Source organism: Astatotilapia calliptera, chromosome 3, assembly GCF_900246225.1.
Source record: "Astatotilapia calliptera chromosome 3, fAstCal1.2, whole genome shotgun sequence".
Lineage (NCBI taxonomy): Eukaryota > Metazoa > Chordata > Actinopteri > Cichliformes > Cichlidae > Astatotilapia > Astatotilapia calliptera.
Genome location: NC_039304.1, coordinates 31,107,902 through 31,127,288, shown reverse-complemented (window position 1 = coordinate 31,127,288; position 19,387 = coordinate 31,107,902). Strand labels below are relative to the sequence as shown.

At 40.9% G+C, this 19,387-nt stretch overlaps 2 protein-coding genes and 1 pseudogene across 6 annotated transcripts in view; 1 reads left to right on the top strand and 2 right to left on the bottom strand.

Annotated features, from left to right (window-relative positions):
- Positions 1 to 100: 100 nt before the first annotated feature.
- tkfc (triokinase/FMN cyclase) lies at positions 101 to 12,485 on the bottom strand. Its single transcript, XM_026162790.1, has 17 exons — positions 12,354 to 12,485; positions 11,629 to 11,818; positions 11,446 to 11,550; positions 9,430 to 9,617; positions 7,643 to 7,721; positions 7,457 to 7,546; positions 6,845 to 6,879; positions 6,675 to 6,759; positions 6,499 to 6,588; positions 5,993 to 6,109; positions 3,834 to 3,953; positions 3,398 to 3,535; positions 3,219 to 3,325; positions 3,025 to 3,131; positions 2,159 to 2,192; positions 1,968 to 2,060; positions 101 to 1,880 (listed from the first exon to the last, which is right to left on the bottom strand). The coding sequence occupies exons 1-17, from the start codon at positions 12,357 to 12,359 to the stop codon at positions 1,722 to 1,724; spliced, it is 1,743 nt and encodes a 580-aa protein (XP_026018575.1). The 5' UTR covers positions 12,360 to 12,485; the 3' UTR covers positions 101 to 1,721.
- Positions 12,486 to 13,419: 934 nt separating this feature from the next.
- LOC113019233 (28S ribosomal protein S18b, mitochondrial-like) lies at positions 13,420 to 14,060 on the bottom strand (annotated as a pseudogene).
- Positions 14,061 to 14,645: 585 nt separating this feature from the next.
- Positions 14,646 to 19,387, top strand: part of exoc6b (exocyst complex component 6B) — a 130,417-nt gene continuing 125,675 nt past the window's right edge. For 2 of the 5 annotated variants that reach the window (XM_026162787.1, XM_026162786.1), the window contains exon 1: positions 14,648 to 14,989. In XM_026162787.1, coding sequence (XP_026018572.1) covers positions 14,901 to 14,989 — 89 coding nt within the window. In that variant the 5' untranslated portion in view covers positions 14,648 to 14,900. Of the gene's footprint in view, positions 14,990 to 19,387 lie in introns of all 5 variants that reach the window. The other 3 variants (XM_026162789.1, XM_026162784.1, XM_026162788.1) reach the window with 3 other exon arrangements.

Sequence of the window (19,387 nt, the reverse complement as noted above, 5' to 3'; positions counted from 1 at the left end):
GTGTCAGGAAGTCGGTGCAGAGCTGGGTTTCTTTGTTTTGTTTTTTTCTTTGATACAGTGTGAAACGAAGTTTGAAAGGAAGCAAGGAAGACAAGAAAAAGACTTTATCTGCACGTTTTAATCATCAAAGAGAAAAATCTTTACAGACTGTGAGAATCACGAGACGGTTGTTGAACCATGTCCACTCATTTTCACTGTGTGGAAGAGGACAGGGAGTGGGTGTGTGCTGTTAAAGCACACATATCTATATGTACACATAATATGTCTTAGTTACTTTATTATATCAGGACTGTCCTACTGCACTGGAATCTAAACTACATTTAATCTGTATTAGGCCACACAGTGGAACAAGAAAGATAAAAGACCTTCATATTTAAAATTAAAAATATATAAAAGAAGCAGCTGCTCCAACTCCCTTCAGGACCCAGAGTTGAATATGAAGATAACACCGTACGGACACACGAACAGACTGACAGACATCAAAGGGTAGATGGACACTTTGATGGATGCATGGATAGATAGGTAGACAGATGATGCATGCAGGAATCATGGATAGATGTGTAGATGGGTGGATGGATGATGTATACATGTTTGGATTCATGCATGCATGGAAGGATGAATGGATGAATGAACAATGCATACATGGTTGGATACATGGATTACTATGGAGATGCATGGATGGATATTGTATGGGTAGATGACTGCATGCATGCATGCATGGATGATGGATGTTTGCATGAATGCATGCACAGATGAATGCAGGTCATCTTCATGTTAATAATATTTTCCTTTCATATCATCACATCCTGAACCTTTTACCATAGTAGGTGTTAAACCCACCAATGAACTATGAATGCTGCTGCTATAAAAGTTGTGTTGTGTGAAGAACAAACGTGTATCTGAACAATAAAAAAAAGGTCTACAGACCTGGCAACAGATTATGTGCTGCATGAAAGCGATCATCTTAGTGTGCACGAGCTGTGGCCTCACTTTAAAAGCTGCTGTATTGCAGCCTTTAGGATTATCTTTACTGCACATCATATAGCAGGAAATGCAACAAAAGAATTTCCCAAACATTTATCTTCACTAATTATCTGAATCATACTGATATCAATCACACAAACCCTTCATAAAGTCAAGATCATCGCTGCAGCAGGAAGAAACGGTGATGGAGCATCTGATCACAAAGTGAAAAAAGCTGGGCTCTCCCTTAGAGACAGAGTGAAGAGTTTGGCCTTTCAAGAGATGGACTCTGGCTTCTCTGGAATGCCAGTAATCCCTGTGATCCCAGATCAGTACCAGAAAAATGGATAAATGGATCTTGCTTTTTTAATAACAAATACCAAAATCACTAACACCAATCTATTAATAGATTTTTCCTTTATTAGTAGAAACTATGAATATTCCCTTCTGCTACAAAAGTCTCCTGCTGTTCATATGATTCAGTTTTCAATGGAATATGTTTTAGAGACAATACCAAAGTTATTTTTCTTGATTTTTGCTTTACATCTTTGCACTGCTGCCATAATTTTTTACATCCTTTTGTTTCGTAAACTCAGTTTAACAGCTTGTAATGACTTACTTTGTGTATAGTGTGAAAAATAGCTTCCAAAAATGTAAAATATGCATCACAAAATCAAAATATTTTAAATGATAATCACTCTTGCATCACAGTTTTGTTTAGGTAGCATTAGCCCTCTACTCTTATCCTGGTGGCTGCATCACTTTCGCCCCTCTAGCACCTCCAGAATAGTTTTCAAGATGGTTGCCACAGCTACAGCACCAGGGTCTGGCAGGCTGACCAGGTTGGGTGAGATGTAGCTGGCTCTCCCAGCCCTTGCTTTAAGGTCACGAGTTGCCTCCGCTCCTGAAGCAGCTTTCTGTGGAGACCGAAGCAAAAGGAACATTATGTAGAAAAATCTGCTGAGTGAGCAGTGCAACCACATCAACACCAGGTGGCACCATACCTTCACAGCACTTTGCAGTACAGCCATGTGTCCACCAGATGGAGCTGTGGCCAGCTTAATCAGTTCATCAACTGCAGGGCACAAAGCATCCAGCTACAAGGTAAGAGAAACAAAGAAACTTCACTGCTAAAGACACTCTTCATAAATTAGGTCATTCAGATTAAATGAGATTTGGGGGACAAAAATCTTACCATTGTTCTGTCTCCAGGGGCGGCACCACCATATCTGCAAGAAAGTCAACATTTAAGTCCGACCTGGCCATTGCACAGAAATCTGGAGGTTCGGTTGAAAAACAATGAAGACAATTTGCACTTTTCTCTTCCTTGACTTTTATTCTCCTTGAGTTGTGACATACACTAACAGCCCACTTACTCATCTTTGTACTTTTGAGATTACAGAGGAACTAGCAGCAATGCAAAAATGGACTATGACAGCTAGTCATTTGTTCAAGGACCTAACTGTATGCTGCGATAAGCTGGGTCTGAAAAGGAAGAAACTTGCAGTTGTTGTAGACAATGGCTGTCCAAATCTGACAGGGAAGAATACTGGATTTTTGCAGAGGATACAAGATAAAGTGACTTACATGAATCCAGAACTGAACTGGTATTTTTGCATTGTGTTATAAACCAGGAGATGTAGTGAAATCCCCTGCTAATATTAACTATGTTCTGAATGTTGTAACTTAAAGCTTCATCCGGCGAAAGACCTGATGAAGTCAACTCAGTGTTGGACTTTTGGAGGAGCATGACACTGAAAATGGTGACATAGGCTACCACACACCTGCCAGGTTGGCAAATAATATGGGACCTGAGAGCATTAATTCAAAAGTTAAATGTAAGGATATTCCAGAGCTTTCAGACTGGAAGGCAAGTATAGCATTTGCTGATGATGTGACTGTAGTAATGAATAAACTAAGTTTCTTTTAAACCAACTGGAGAGCAGCACGCCAACATTGATCATAAGATCAAAAACTCTGGAACAGCAGTTAAATGGCCATATGAAGAAGAAAAGTGGACTTTGAAATAAATACAGACATGAAAATGTTACCAACCCTTACTTTTTCATTGCTTCTGTCCCAGCATTCATAGCAGTGGCCCAGGCTGCAGCATTGCTCCGCCCCTCGGTCACATGACCGGCTGCCGCAGTGAGGAACAGACTGTACAACTGAAATAAACTGAGCATTAGTACATGTGCTTGTGCTGATTAAGACAGAATACTGCAGTCAAACACCACTTGAATCAATAAACCCACCGCTCCTGAAGACCCGCCCATTTTCTCCTGCACCAATCCAGCAACGACCGATAACAGCTTCCCGGGGCAACCGGGGACCACATGTCCTTGAAGCCACTCCTGAATGGCTGAACAAGCATCTTCACTATTTTTACAAGTTCCTCTTTAAGCTACTGAAGATAGTAATCACAGTTTCTTACCTCTAGCAGCCTGAGCATGAGTATTACCACAGTCTCCATCCCCGGAAGCACGATCAAGGGAATTGAGTTCCTCCTGCTTTTCCAACAGAGTGGAGCAAATCTTCTCCAAGGTTTTATGCATCACAGGACTAAGTGGTCCTGCCAAGAATAACAAAACAAACTTCCATTTAAAAAAAGCCCAAACTATTTTATTAATATATAGATCAGAAATTATATACTGGGCTAGAGAGTAAGAGTTAATGGATGTTATGTGTCCTAACTGGAATGTCCAATATGCCCTCTCTGACAGCACAATTTGTTGGTTTCCTTTTGTTCATCCTGTTTCAATTTCATGCAGGTAAACAAGTTTTAAACATGTTCAATTATAAGCCTTGAATAAGTAATGCATTACAATAATTGATTGCAATACACATGCACAAAAAGCTCATGAACTAACCTTCAGAGTGCTTCTCATCTTGTGGCCGTTTGATGGTTGTTTGTGGTTCTGTGATGTAGCTGCGTCCACTCAAACACACATTGCTGAGGTTTGGCCAGGCAGGGGCAGTAGTCTTAGCATCTTGATGGGACAAAGGAGGTGTGTGTTTTTCATTAGTAACAAATTTATTTATCATATAAATCTGTGTCTCTGAACCCATATGAGAGTGCTTATTTGTGTGGTTCTATCAGAAGTTAATATTCACTCATCTTGGGGATGAAAGTCCTGCTAAGTTTGGATTTATGATTACTTTGAACCAGTCCTTTTCCAGGGTAGAATAATTGTTCAGCATAAATCTAATAACTTAATTTAAATCTAATGAGAAATCAAGAACTGGGTGCAAAAGTCTGAATTTATTTAAGAGAGAGATAAGATAAGACTTTATTGATGCCACAACGGGGAAATTTTTGCATCACCTCAGCTCAGGTACAGATATCAGAAGGAAATACAAAAATACAAATAAGTACAATCAATGAAAAAAAGTAAGATAATACACTGTATACAATGGTAGCATACACAGTATGTGATTATGGATATGGTTGGAAATATGGAAGACATAAACTATATAGCTTGATATAGCTATTGTACCACCACTATTCCTGTTTATAGACATGTACACACACATGTACACACTAAATATACATATGTATACATATACATACATATATACCTGCACATGTCCATACACATGGAAGGTCCATTATCCATGAAGTGGTGACCGTGGATGTTCAGTGTCCAGTGACTTATGACATCGTGATTTTTGGGTTGGGTTTGGGTATTTTGGGCTTTCACACTCAGAGTAGCCATCAACAAGCTCCTGGCATAATTCTAGCATGATATTTGATCATTCTTCTTGGTAGAATTGGTGGAGTTCATTTAAATTTCCTGGTTTCCTGACATGGCCGCAGCTTTCAAGCTTACTTTTAGCCTGCTTTATCCATTTAAACCAATTTTTAAACCAACTGTGTCCAAGTTTCAACCACCTAGCTGTCAATTTGAAGGGAAGTTAAAGAACTTAGAGGTACTCCTTCTTCATTATTCCATCCACTTTATCCAATGTACCAGTACCACCAGTAGCAAAACACCCTCAGAGATGTCATAGTGTCATACAGTGTTTTAAGCTTTGAAAGCCTCACCTTTACTCCTCCAAACATCTCTCTGTGGCCAAACAGCTCAATCTTTGCCTCTTCTAATCATAAAGCATTTCTTCAGAAGGCATTTCAGTCAAGCTTGAAGATGTAAATTTTGGCACAGGATCTTCCTTCTTGGGCTGTACCCTCTCAATCCATGAAGATGTAAAACTCGCTTCACTGTGGAGCTGGTGTTCCAGCAGTTTCCAGTTTATAACTCGCTTTGATGATTTCTGGGTTGTTCCTGAACATCCAAATCAGTCTCGTGAGGGTGACAGTGGGTCTTCCTCCAGACTTTGGCAAAGTGGTGACACAGCCTAATAACTTCAGCTAATGACCTTTGAATCTGAAGTTTTTTTGAAAACACCTCCAAGAGACCATCCCAACTTGTGTCATACATCACTCGGTTATCTTTCCTGCCCAGTAGTAGTTCCTCGCTTCAAAGATGCAGAAAGTAGGTACATGTTGGTGAATTTCACAGAGATTTCATGGTCTCTGCTCTCTAATTGCTGCTAGTCTCCTCCACTCCATAAGGGATTGTTCAGACATATGACTTTCAGACTCTCACACTCTCACCTCTGGGTCAGACTTGTTTTCACATCTTGCCTCATGTGATTAGGTACAGGATCAATAGGGGGTCCATGACCCTCTTCGGGGGACACTCACATAGGGCTTAAAATCTATGACTCTCCACCAGGTGCTCTTAGAACCAAAGAAGCCTCTCGGATGAGAAGTGAAACTTCTTCAAGGAAACTCCAAGAAGTCCAGATGCTTTTCTTTCCAAGCTCTTTAGACCACTGGATTAGTTGTTTGCCTCGTGGTTTTCATGCCAAAGAGCTGACTGACTGGTTGCTGCTGCCATGTCGATCATGTAAGCATTCACTTTGAAGCTTCTGAAGTTTGAAGTTCTGAAGCTCTGAATACACTGTGATGTTATGACAAAGGCCCTCACAAGTTTAGAAAAACAAAGCTATGTGTTTGAACACTTACCTATCAGCCTCAGTGTTTCCTTGTCAGCCCTCATCAGGGTCAGCGACACTCCTGCCATCTCCAGAGAGGTCATGAACAACCCAGACATCACCCTGGCAACCACCACTCCACGGCTTTCTATAAAAAACACCAATCATATTCCAGATTATCGAATGATCGTGCTGTTCCCCCACCCACCAAAACCAGCCAATCAAATCACATCTGAGCTCATGCTAAGTGCTAATAAAAAATGTTATTCAATAGCATTCATTAACGTTCCACTGTGGTTTCTTTTAGTTAGTCTAGCTACTCACAAAAACTGCCATTCATAAGCTATGAAAAATAAAAGAGACAAGGTTATGTTTTACATGGACGATATTTTAGCTCACAGGGTGTAGTGAGATGCAGGTATTTATTTTCCTGCATATTAAAGTTAAAATGGTGATCATGTGAGAGAAGCACAGTAGGACCCAGCTAAGTATGGTTAAATGCTTACCTCACACACACACACACAGACACACACTTACCCAGGCAGATGATGGCCGATCTAGTCACCACAGCCATCTCTAGGCAAGACAGAGCTCCAAGGTTGTTCACGCACACAACCACACAGTCTCCTGTAGGAAAGAGGGAAAAAACACACACATGGAGAGTAGCCGTACTAACGGTCAGCATGATACATGATCGATGTCATTTAGTGAACCTGATTTCAGCGGCAGATGCGATTGGCTGCTTGGGTTGGTCATGTGGTCTATCATGGTCTTGACCACCTCATCAGCAGAGGCCACCTGAGGGAGAAGATCAACAGAAACTGAGCCATACAGCCTGATGGTAAAAGCACATTCAGGCTGTTAAGGTTCAAATCCGACTCACCTTTGACCTCTTTATTCCAGGTTCCCCGTGGATACCTGAAAATAGAAAGAAAACACTGGCTGTTATTTCATTTTCGTCTCCTGTGCTCTCGCCATCTGTGCATCTTTAGAAGAGTTTCCATCATTTTCTCAGCTTTTACAAGTGAATTTCCTCCAGTTTTATGAATTGAATAGAAAGATTCAGATTAAAGACACCCAACCCATTTAACATGCTGAAATTCTGACATCCCCATCTCCCCATTTGACTGAATGAATTCTTTGGAAACACTATTTTATGCTTCACTTAAACCATTTTGCTGCTCTTAACTGCTCTTGCACACCACTAGATGGTGCAATTCAGTCATTTTCTCTAAAATATCACTAACATGATGTCACATCTGCAGAGAAAGTCAAAGATGGAGATTGGCCATTCTAACGATCTGGTTTTAAATCATTTGTCACAAAAAAAAAAAAAATGTAAAAAGTATTCATTAGCTTGGGTGGAAGTTTAGTTCTGGAAATAAAAGTCTAGATAACTGGTGTCAGCCCAAAAGGCTGCTCTCCATATTCTGCCACTCTCTTTCTCCTGCTCTCACAACTCCACCTTTTCCATCCTCCTCTAATCATCCCTCACCCAGCCCGACCTCCATGTCTCCTGGCGGTAGATCGAAGGAAGGCAGGCAGCCGGGAACGCTGCATGGAGACAGACTCACCCCCAGAGTGCCTGGAGTAAAACAGAAACATCATTAAGAAAAATATTCCAGTGTTCCCAGAAAGTATTAAATGTATTAAAAAACCCCCAAAAGAAAGCGCGACTCACCGATCCTCTTTAAAATCTCCGTCACCTTGGAAACAATCTGATCCAATGAGCAGCCCTCTTCTGCTAAAGCACCAGCCAGCTAACAGAGCGAGAGACCACATGTTTAAAGGCAAGAAAAATACTACAAAAATCTAATAAAAGCATCAATGATACGAGGCTGCATGGTGCAAAATATACAAATTCATGGTTTCTGCTTAAGTTCACAAGATGACGTATACTTTCCTGTTCCAACAACCTAGATCAACAAAATACAACATCATAAAATGACTCACAACAATGACGGTAAAATAAATAAATACAAATAATAATATAAAAAGAAATACACAAAAGAGCTTCATTCAGTGGGAAAAAACATGGAGCGTTTAATAAAATGTGACATTATTATTGTGGTTCTAATAAAAATATGTATTACAAAAAATAATTACGTGGGAAAAATAAATAATTACAGGGTAAAGTAAAAAAAATAATGCCAGAGTTTATGAATGAATTATTGCCTAATTATTTTTTAATTAAATTAGACACATTTAAGGGCATATTATACATTTAATTCATGTTTGATGTTGGCAGTTTCAGTCCTCCATACGTTTTAAGATTTGTTTTTGCTTTTCCTTTTTTTTAAAAAATTATTATTAAGAGAACAGTTTCACAGTTTCTTTTTTGCAAGATCAGTAACCGGCACATACTTGCCAGCCTTGAGACCTCAGAATTAGGGAGACCGGGGGGGGGGGGGGGGGGGGGGGGGGTTGGTATATATATATATATATATACACATATTCAAAAAACTTGAATTTTACAGTGTTTATTTATTTAAAATTATTTATTTAAAGTAAGTTAAATGTCGCTGTTATTACTGTCCCCCAGCTGGGGCTGTCCAAATGCAGAGGCTGCATCCACCTGAGGACCCAGCCTTCATGGTCTAAGTGGGCCGGGTCCTCCAAAAGCCAGGTAGGCCGGAAGTGAGCAACTGTGACGGTCTAGCCTTCAGAATTACGTCACGAGCTCTCTCGGTGGAGTGAAACTGCCGTCTGCTCCTTGCTATCTAAATATAACCGGATGCTGGCGTAAATTCTCGACCATCTCACACTTCTGTTTAGTCAGTTTTGTGTTTGACGTTTATTCAGCTGTGTGAAAACCCCAGAGGAAGTTTTATTTAATCTAGTAACTTTAATCTCAGCCAAACGGATTTACTCAGGAACAAATAAAACACTGAAAAAAAAGTCAAACAATAACAGTTTTAGGTTATCTAAGTGACTTATATATCATGTTTAACCTGAGTAGCGAAAGACCGCAGGGGCTTGAAAACGTGCCGGGACTTTGCTGTTCTCGCCAACTCAGTTATTTGAAGTTTACACAGCTACATTCTCGCCTGAAAATATGCTAAAAGTTTATTTTGCGACCCAGAAAGAATAATAAGAGTAATATTAAAACTAAGTAGCTGCCGCCATTGTTGGAAACTGGAACTGGCTGGGCTGAGCTATGAATTCTGGGATATGGTTTTTCATTTTTGTTGTCCAGGTGGAAAATCAGGAGAAATTCGGGAGAATGGTGACTCCGGGAGGGGCACTGAAATTCAGAATTCTCCCGGAAAAATAGGGAGGGTTGGCATGTATGAACCGGCAGACAGGACAAATGTGCCTCATGTAGCTTTATAACAGCATTTGTACCATAAAAAAAATGAGCACAGTGATATAATATTATAACCCTTTTAACTCAGGATACACTTGTACTGGTCCAAGTTGAGCTGTTTCCAGAGTAAATAACACCTCTATTAGGCTGTTGTTGTGTACCTTATGTATGAAGACAGTGCCACACAAGCCTCTTCTTCCAGCCTTACTTGGTTGGTCAAAGGCGCAGTCTTCCGCAACTATCACCATGTCAACAGCAACGCCCTGGTTACGAGCTTGCTCTGCAGCCAATCCAAAGTTAAGGCGGTCACCTGTGTAGTTCTTCACAATGAGAAGGACCCCAGAGGCTCCTGAGTGGGAAGACTGTTGTTAGCTCATTGGATATTTAAAAAAAAAAAAAAACTTGCAGCAGGTCACAGACAGTATATAAAAGATGGACATAGCTTTTAGGTCTATGTATTTTAAAAGCTGCATTCTCTCTAATGGCCACCAGGGGACAACTGCTTTGGCTGCACAACGAACCCTCTGACCTCAGCAAACACTTTTAGTTATGGCTTTGACTCTCTAGTTTGTGACTGATGGGTCGCTACCCTATGAACAGCATCCTCAGTTTCTCAGTCAGATACGCACTCACAACTCCAGCTTGCTAACCATTAGTATAAAGTGTGTCTCAGTCTTTTATATACAGTCTTTGTTCCCTTCTGCCAGAGACAGCAGTAGCTGATCTGGGGTTATGATGAGCATCTGTTCTCACAACATCACTTTGTTGTCCTTATCCTTCTTTTTGGGGCCAGCAGCCTACACCTATTGCAGTGTAACTAGGAGAAGGATTCATGGTCACCTGTTGCAAACCTAACTCTATGTTTTGCCAAAAAGGAAAGTTTTAAGCCTAATCTTAAAAGAAGAGACAGTGGCTCTATCCCAATTCAGGGTCTGCAGCCTTAAAGTACGCAGCCTCAATGATCCTCAAGGGCCGCGTACTTAAAGACCGCTAAGGCCGGAAATGCGAGGCTTGTGAAATGGGACGGTCTAGCCTCCGTTGCGCTGCCCAGGTTGCCTAGCAACCATGATACTAACAGCTGGAAACGTTTCATACAGCTTTGTCTGACAGACATGAAGGAGAACATCATTTGTTTGTTTGTTTCTACATGAGCTTTGGTCATTCTCTGTAAGATTAAGCTCAGCTATTGAACGGCGTATATTTTAAAGTAAAGGCTTTAAAACAAAGTTAGTACAAACGTCACTAATGTCACATAACTTTGCCGACATGTGGCCAACAGTAATGTTTTAATGTTCTTCGTTATTAAACATTTGCACATAAATAAGTGACATAATATTCAGTACTTACTTAAAGTTTACTCTTCAGGCGCCCCTCCTTAAAATTCAGGGAAATGAAGGACGCATTTGAGGGCCGCATTTCGAGCAGCCTTCGAATTGGGACAGCCTTCGTCGCGTCGCTGTGACGTAATCGGCCTTAAAATGCAGCCTTTAAGGCTGCAGACCCTGAATTGGGATACAGCCATAGTCTGTCTCCTGCATCCAAACTGAGAGCTGGTTCCACAGAAGAGGGGCCTGAAAGCTGAAGGCTCTGCCTCCCAGTAGTTGCTGCAGGATAGTAATTTATCTGCAGACTAACACAGGTGCTCAGTAACCTTTGATTTTGCACAGGAATATAACTCAAATATAACCAGCTGGCATCCAGTTGAGTCGATTCCACCCTACTGCCACATGCTGGCAATCTGCATGCACTTATTTGCAAACTGTGAGACTGACTGAAGACAGTCTGAGTCTGTCCATTGCAGACAGGTTACTTCACACCAGGTGGGTGAAGGTGTTAGACCCTCTGTGACTACTTACAAAAATAATGCAATCACCATGGACACAGATTTTTTCCTCACTGAAAGGAAGTGGCCACCAAATTTTTATAAGGTGCAGCGTTAACGACGGCAACAGTGCAGCACTGTCACAGGGCGAGATCAGTGAACCATTTTGGCAAAAGGATCAAATGTAAAAGGTCAAACTTCAAATCAAATCAACAGTTAGACTTTTTTTTAAAAAGAGTTGCACCACACTGCACTGTGCAAGCACTGGTTTTATTAAACAGATAAGATCAGTGATTATATATGCACTACCAACTCTCACAGACACACACACACGGAAAACTGAAGGACACATTGCCTGCATTGTGCAAAGAGAGAATGGCAGCAAGGATACTGCCAGGAGGCGGCGATGCAAACACTCCTCCTGCAACAGCCGCCGACAGCATCCCTGCTCCGATATAACCTGAGGATACGAGGAGGAGAAATCAGAGCTGAGGTAATCAGAAGTATCTCATGTTCATGTGTAAAGGAATAGTCTTACCTGCGTGTGCAGGCTCGTGGCCCGACCCCCCTCCAGAGAGGAGGGCCACTTTTCCCTTGAGGTTTTCAAGGTCGGACCGAAGCACAACCCTGTGGCCTTTTAGCAGAGAGAGGCCCCCAGAGGCCCTGACGAGGCCGAGGAGGGCGTCATCCACGCAACTCTCTGCTGAGTTGATCAACTTCTTCTGGGGCTGAAATAGAAAGAGATAAAAAATAAAAATGGGGAAAAAACCCCACATAGAATATGTGTTTTTGATCAGCCTCAAAAGACACAACTGAGATGCCGTTTATCCTCATGCAAGTTACACAACGAGGCATCTGCGAATCTGTGGAAATGCCATTCAAATGTCTTAATGATTGAAGTCCAAGAGTTGCCCTCAGCAGGTGGCACAGACACAGTCAAGCAGATCCACGCCGCCTGTGTTTGTGTATATGCGCGAGTTAAATTAAAGTTGGCAAAAGCTGCACAATTAAACTAAAAACAAACTAAAGTTTTATTTGCAACAACAGCGCAATTAAAATGCTGAGTTTTCACAGCTTGTTCCCGTTATCACTGCATGGACTCTGATCCATGTGCAAAGTGCTGCGGGCTCATCCAGCCTAGCGAACCACTGACATTTCATGTTAACACAAATTATCAACCGGACAATCTTCACTCGTATTCAAACAGATCGCTTCAAATTGTCTTTATTCTTCTTCTTTTTTTCTTTTTTTTTCTTTTTTTACCTCCATCTTAACTTTTCTCGCTCTCTCACTCTTCCGACAGCAGGCACAATGAGTAGCGTCAGATCCGAAAGCTTTACTCAGACTGACACCTGCAGTCTGAGTAAGCAAGTATGCCTACAAAATAAAAGCATTGCTCCCCTTTTAAAAGCACACATATAGTCCGTGGAGTACAAAAATGCTCCAAAACTGCATTATGTTGGAGATACAGCAAAATCAGACTGCTATTAAATAAAAGAGCTAAAAGATGCGAGGCCAGAATATACTTGTGGTTTTAATTTGAAAATATCAAAGGAAGTCTTGTTTCGGTTTAAGCTCGAGAAAGGACACAGCGGTCACGCCCACCTTTTTGTTTCCGGGAAAATTATTAAAACTTGAGTTTTCAGTTTGTTTCGTTTGTATATAGGCCATTGTCATATGGATGTTCAAAGGGCTTTACAGGCACAAACACATATTAGGAAATTACATATGAGGTCACTTAGATGTAAAACCCCTCAGAAATAAAGGCATATAGTATAAATAAGTCACACATAAGTTCCTGTGAAATTAGACAAAGCGAAAATATGAAATAAAGGAACTTTAAAAACAAATAATCAAACAATAGAAATGCAAGAAAGAAACAATTTCAGAATTAACAGAAGTAAGAGGCCAACACATGATATCACTGAAGAAGATATGCATGTGCATGTCTGAATCTGCCACATAATAAAATGTGGCTGCAATCAGTTCTTCTTCTTCTTCTTCTTCTTCTTCTTATTATTATTATTATTATTATTATTATTATTATTATTATTATTATTATTAATATTATTATTGTAGTTGTTGTTTTCTTTATTTTCATGTGTGAGGAGGAATGGATAAAGTTAAAATGTTTTTGTATTTAGTTGTATTATTTTTAGGTTAAAGAAAGTGGGCATACTTACAACTTATACAGTATTTCTTTTTTTCAATTTTTCATTGTGGTTTATTGTACAACTTTGTGCACACCAGTAGAAAAAACATCTCAGGGGCTAAAAACAAACTAAGTTTTGCAATAGGTCTCTTTGTGACAGCATGACCAGTGCCGCGGTCACTTTAATTAAGCCTTATATGTCTTCTTGACTTTAGCCACTTCATTCTCATCAGGAAGTATTTCCCCATATCATTTATACCAATTGTCATCTAAAGTAAAGGAAGGGGGTGGTGGTGTGGAGCCCACAGCATCATGGGAATGATGCTGTGGGCATATCCCACATATGGAATCTGAAAAGGAAGTAAGCCGTGATCTTGTGCTGTTAATTGTCTCATTTAGCTTCTTCTGCTGTTTCATACAGACACCAGTTCGAGTGGAATCCAACACCATTCCAGTTTGGGGACTAATGAATTGCTGCAACAACTTGACATTCTGATGGTGAATGATGATGTTTGGATCACAACAAATTGAGCAGGGGTTTCCACATATGTTATCACCTCTAATGCAAGTCTTACAAGTCTTGTGAGGGGGGATGTCTACTTTGTGGTTCCTCCTGTAGTCAGTCCACACTGGATTGCTTGCATACCTTTCAATATACTCTTCACTCTCCATGTAATCCCAAGGCCTGTCCTCCATCCTAAAGCAATGCTGCTTTGCAGTAAGAGTGTCTGGGATGTATAAATAGAGACAAAGAAAGACATGTCCTTGCAGGTAGCCTCTAGAAGGGACTGATACTGACGAACTGAATGTGAAATTGAAGGCGACACACGACATAAAAACATTGCGATGTACTTCATGGAGGTAGCCATTTTCAGATCCTACCCGGATTAGAGGTGAAAGGTCTTATACAGTATATCTTATCGCCATGTTGTCCTACTATAGATCAGGGGTGTCAAACATTAAAGCCATTATACTCAAATAAATGGCTTCACTGCAATTTTCACCCTTTTAATGGACCATTTTGGTCAAATAGTAAAATTTTGGTTATTTTTATTGATTTCCTGCAAATTGACTGTTTTACAAAAAAGTTAAAAAAAAAAACAGTCAACACATTATTGTTATTTTTGATTAAGATGCCAAACTGGAGATGAATGCTCAAAACATATTTTTTTATTTTAAATTTTATTTAATGTTGATGACCGTGAGAAGTTTTAAAAGGTGCCAACAAATAAAAGTGATTGTTATTATTTGCTTAGTGTATTGTTATGCTATGTTATGTTTACATAATGACAACAAAGAGTCTTCAATCTTGAATCAGAAGTAAAACAACATTTAAAAGGGGAGTAAAAAATCTAGTTTATTTTATCAAACCAAGTAGGGGACTGAAAATTCCAGTGCTCAGTTTAACCGATTTAAATCGGTGGTTTTAGTTAAAACCGCAAATGTCACTTTTTAAACTCTTTTAACAACATTAACACTCTACAGGTCGCCGCTCCTCATAACACAACGTCCCTTCTTCCCGACAAAGAGGAAAGCTCCGCTCACTCGGGCTGCTCGGTTAAAATATCAAGCCAACCCTGTGGTTCCTCCTGCCGTGACGCACAGATCCCGGCGAGTCTGTTCAGCTCAGCTCGGAACCGTCCGGAGCAACATGCAGGATGGCGAGTTTGGAGACAGCCGCCGAGCACGAACGTATCCTGCGGGAAATCGAGAGCACAGACACCAACTGTATCGGACCGACACTCCGGTGAGTCAGTCCCCACTCCACGGCTGGGGGAGCAGCAGCGTCACTCAGCTTGCGGGAGCCGAGGCTAGCTGGCTGCGACTAGCGCTGATCCAGAGACTCCCGGAGCTTGCTCAAAACTTTAACCCGTCTGCTTCCATTATCGGACAGCTAGCCGGCTAACTTTAGCAAACATTAAAGCTAGCTAATTTCCACTTTGAACATATAGAGTGTCGAGCCTGAACAGTCCTGACTGCCGGCTGTCTTTATTGGCTTCACGTTTTCTTCTCAAGGCGGGTTGTTTGGCTTTGTCGCAGAAGTTTCGGCAAGTCGTCCACAGGAATTTCAACAACTTTGGCTAACATTAAGCTAACTGTGCTAATTAATTGACATTCGGCACACACGGGGGCACAAGCCTGTTTTCCCGTGGCCGAACCGTTCGTGTTACCCGTGTGGCTCTGTGTACTTGTCAGGGCAGGGTTAGTAAACTTTATTCTGTATGGAGGGGGCGAGTGTTTGTGCCCTTTGCTGTTAGCAGCAGCTTTATCAAGGAGTGTCAAGTGCAGCAGCCGTGACAAACCCTGCATGTGTCAATGAATGAAGACAGAGGCTCAGTCCAAACCCTCCCCGAGCAGCAGAGAGGCACGTGCTGATGGTTGTCATGCTTCTAATTGACCGTTTAGTGTCTTTATCAATAATTTAGTGGAAGCTACACTTAAAAGATTGCCTTGCTTCCCTTTTTGTTTTGTTTTTTGGTTTGCTCATTCATATTAGCAGGGAATGGAGGAGGATGCTTCGTTTTGCACCTGGAATGGGTACACACTCGTGTTTATCTTCAGCTTTCAGATTAGAGGTGAAAAACACAACGAGAGCATAAGAGCAAGACGTAAGAGCAAAGGGATCTTCTACAAATTGTGGCCTTTGAGTGGCCTCTGTGAAGCAGCTTTGTTCCTGACCAGTGGTGTTTGCCCTGATTGTCCAGAGAGGAAACAGGCAGTGAATGAAGATCGGAAATGCTGCAGGCTACCAAAGGCGTATCAAAGGTGTTTTTCCCCTCTTATTCCTCTACGTTGGGCTCTTCTGGTCATCATAAGTCCTGTTTAAACTTGTTATTCAGGGCACCTCCGCTGTGTGTTTGTGTGTGTGTGTGTGTGTGTGAGAGAGAAAGAGCATGTGTGTTTATCAGTCCTCTCCAGATCCTGTTGCTAAAATGACTTGACAACTTTGTGCGACACCCCCGGTTGCTGCGTTCGTCTGCCTTTTTATATTATTCTTTTTCCCCCCTCCTGTGGGTGACGTTTCATCTCCTGTGTCCGACTCCTCAGTATTTCCACTTCACCCTGTGTGCGCTCAACACTCTGAAAATACACTGGCAAAGTCTAATTTTGGAGCTGTCATATTCATTGCGAGTTAAATTTAGTCCAGAGACGCCTAAAAAAGGGAGTTTTGTTTGCAAAGGAAGGAAGTTGTCAAGTTTGCATGTATGCAGTGGGGAAATGAAACTTTCCAAAGAAGCATTTTTTATTTTTTTTGGTAAGTGCAGATATTCTACAGGGCTTTAAAAAAAGAGGGATATAAAACAGTAAAAAATACCTACCACTAGGGCTGGGCTATATCATACTGTTCACGGTAATACCGGTGTAATTTTGGGCAACATAGGAAAATGAGATATCGCGATAGAATATGGATAAAATGCGCAGTGAGTTTGTTTTCATACACACATGGCGGCGACGCAGAATGAAAAGAGCGAAAGTGGATCGTTGAATGAAACAGATGAACCAGAACTGGTTTGTAAAGATGCTGCAACTTCAGTGATGTGGAACTGGTTTAGCTTTCGTCCGTCAGATACACAACAAACCACTATTTTTGGTAGAGCATGCTAGCGGGCTGTTGTTATTACCGCGTTGTTTGGAAAATATGGCAAACTTAAAATCAATCCGATTTTATGTCATACACGGCGCTCAAAAATCTGTCAAATGTTTTAGTACGACTTTGCAAAGCTACAAAGCCGCACCGCTTGATGGATTGTCGGAGCATTACGGCTATCGTAGGCAGGAGCCTCGCGGAGTGATACGTACTGTGCTTCAACATAATATTACCGTATTGTGTGTGTATAACCTCTTAAGTTTTGTGGATCTTATACATGGTTATGCTGAGGATAGGTCGGCCAGTTTCCACTGGAAATGCCTTTTGGTTAAACTGTCAGCAAGGAATTTGCACTGTAACATTTTTATATAACTTTAATGCACATAAAAAAACAGCTGCTTGTTTAAGTGAAAATACATTGATGGGGTTTTTTGCACTAATAAAGTTGTGGAGTTGTAAAGTATTTTGTCTAGTGTCAATTATATCGTCAGTTATATCGTTATCGCAAATTTTCAAATGTATATCGTGATAAATATTTTTGGTCATATCGCCCTGCTCTACCTACCACATCTGGTAATGAACTATTGGACTGTCGGTTATGTCGACAAATCTGTTGGGGCTTCATTACTTTAATCTCTCAATTCAGTTTTGAAAAGTAAACTTCTTAAACTTTTGATTGAGCTACATCTTCTGCAACTTTTTCTAACTTCTGGCTATTATTCAGCCTCCATTTAACTTTCCCAGGACTAAAAGTCCCCAGAAAGAGCCTGGAAAAATCAAATTGGCAGTGAGAGCTGTGTGCGTCCGCGTCTGTGTGTGTGTGCGCGCGCGTGTGAATGCAGCGCTGGTGTGCAGGTCGAGGCTAGCTGCAGAATTCCACCCTGACAGCATAAATATGACTGCAGCAACCAGCCAACTCCCTCAGGTTACAACATAAACTCAAGACTGAAATGCTGTGGATAAATACTAAAATATTGTGTGTGTGTGTGTGTGTGTGTGTGTGTGTTTAGGCCTGTTCAATCTGCTTGTTGCTCTGTGACAGCTGGGATAGGCTCCGGCTCATCCTCGACCCTGAACTGGATGAGCTCTTAAAAAGATCGATGGGTGGGTGTTTAACCTTGATGCTAATGGGTTAGTGAAGCCCAGACAGTCCAATCAAAATATTCATTGAGGTTGTTGTGGCCACTACAGGGCTGGACATTACAGTGAAGATTGTTGATATTGTTAATAAATTACAACATCAGCTAAAGCAACTGTTTGTATAGCTTGAAGATTTTGTTAAAGTTTAGTGGAACAAAAGCTCAAAATTCATGGTAGAAATCCCACTTTGTGTGCCAGGAATCTCATTTAGTGTTTCAGCTGCCTTTATTAAAATTTCAGTAGCCTCTGCTGGCATCCTTGACCATAAGGTGAAAGCTTAAAGAGTGATGTGTGAAAAGGAAGCTTCCAAGTATTGTTTGTTCTTTGTTGTTTCTCGGAGTACTTTGTTGCTTTTTGCTTTTTCTAGTAAATACTTGTCTTTTTTTTTTCCCCCAAGAAGAAAAAAAAAAGTACTTTGAGCCTCTCGAAGTATATTTTTGGAGCCCCCAGGGGTTAAAAGAAGTTCGGGAAAGCAGTGCTGTCAAAATTGATTCCAGAAAAACGTTTTGAAAAATTATTTTTAAAGCAGAGAAACTGTAAAGCAAAACACGCATAACTGGACTGTTATTGCAGTTTCTTACATTTTGTGATATTCTGAGTATTGCAGTAACACACATTACTATTTATCACCTTTTTTCAACTGCAAATTAATTTCTCAAAGTTAAACTATGTCTGTATCAGTTTTCTACAATAACACATTTATTTCACCTCAGTTTTTTTCAAAACGAGATTCTCAAGCACGCCAGCACTGTCACTAAAACATGCCATAAATGTTGCCATAAGGCGGAGCTTACTGAAAGGGGTCAAGTTGGCAATTAGATCCAATCTGTTTCTGACAATACAGCAATGAAATGTGATAGATCGTCAGCTCACGTAGGGGCTTGGCAGCCTTCCCGCTTTATAGAAATATAACCAGTTGGCAGCCAGCTGAGTCGAGTTCCCTCGAGTTGTGCTCATTGACAGACTCGTTCAGACTGATGGCAGCATGTTGGATATTATTATTGTTGACACAATTATTTACGAACCATTGACAATCTCTCTCTGAGAGATTTGCAGAAAAGTTGCCTCCTATCAGGCGGCCTGTGCAATCAACCTTTGATCACAGTTGGATCATTATCTCATGTGTATAATTAGCCCATTTAAAACTATGTGAAAACATTCGTAGAACAAAAGAAAATTAAAACAAGAAAAAAATAAACTGTTTACCTTCAGCTGACCTCCATTCACTTATTTTCTCTAATTATGTCAGGCTAAGTCATTCACACCTCTCCCTCCGTCTCTCCTTACACTGCCCATTGTGTGTCTGAGTCAGTGATCGCTCCACCCGTTTGACTTTGACATAAACACTAAGCTGTGTTGCAGGTGCATTGCACTCCATTAATCCCACCCCAGCAGCGATGTAATTTTGCTCGTGGA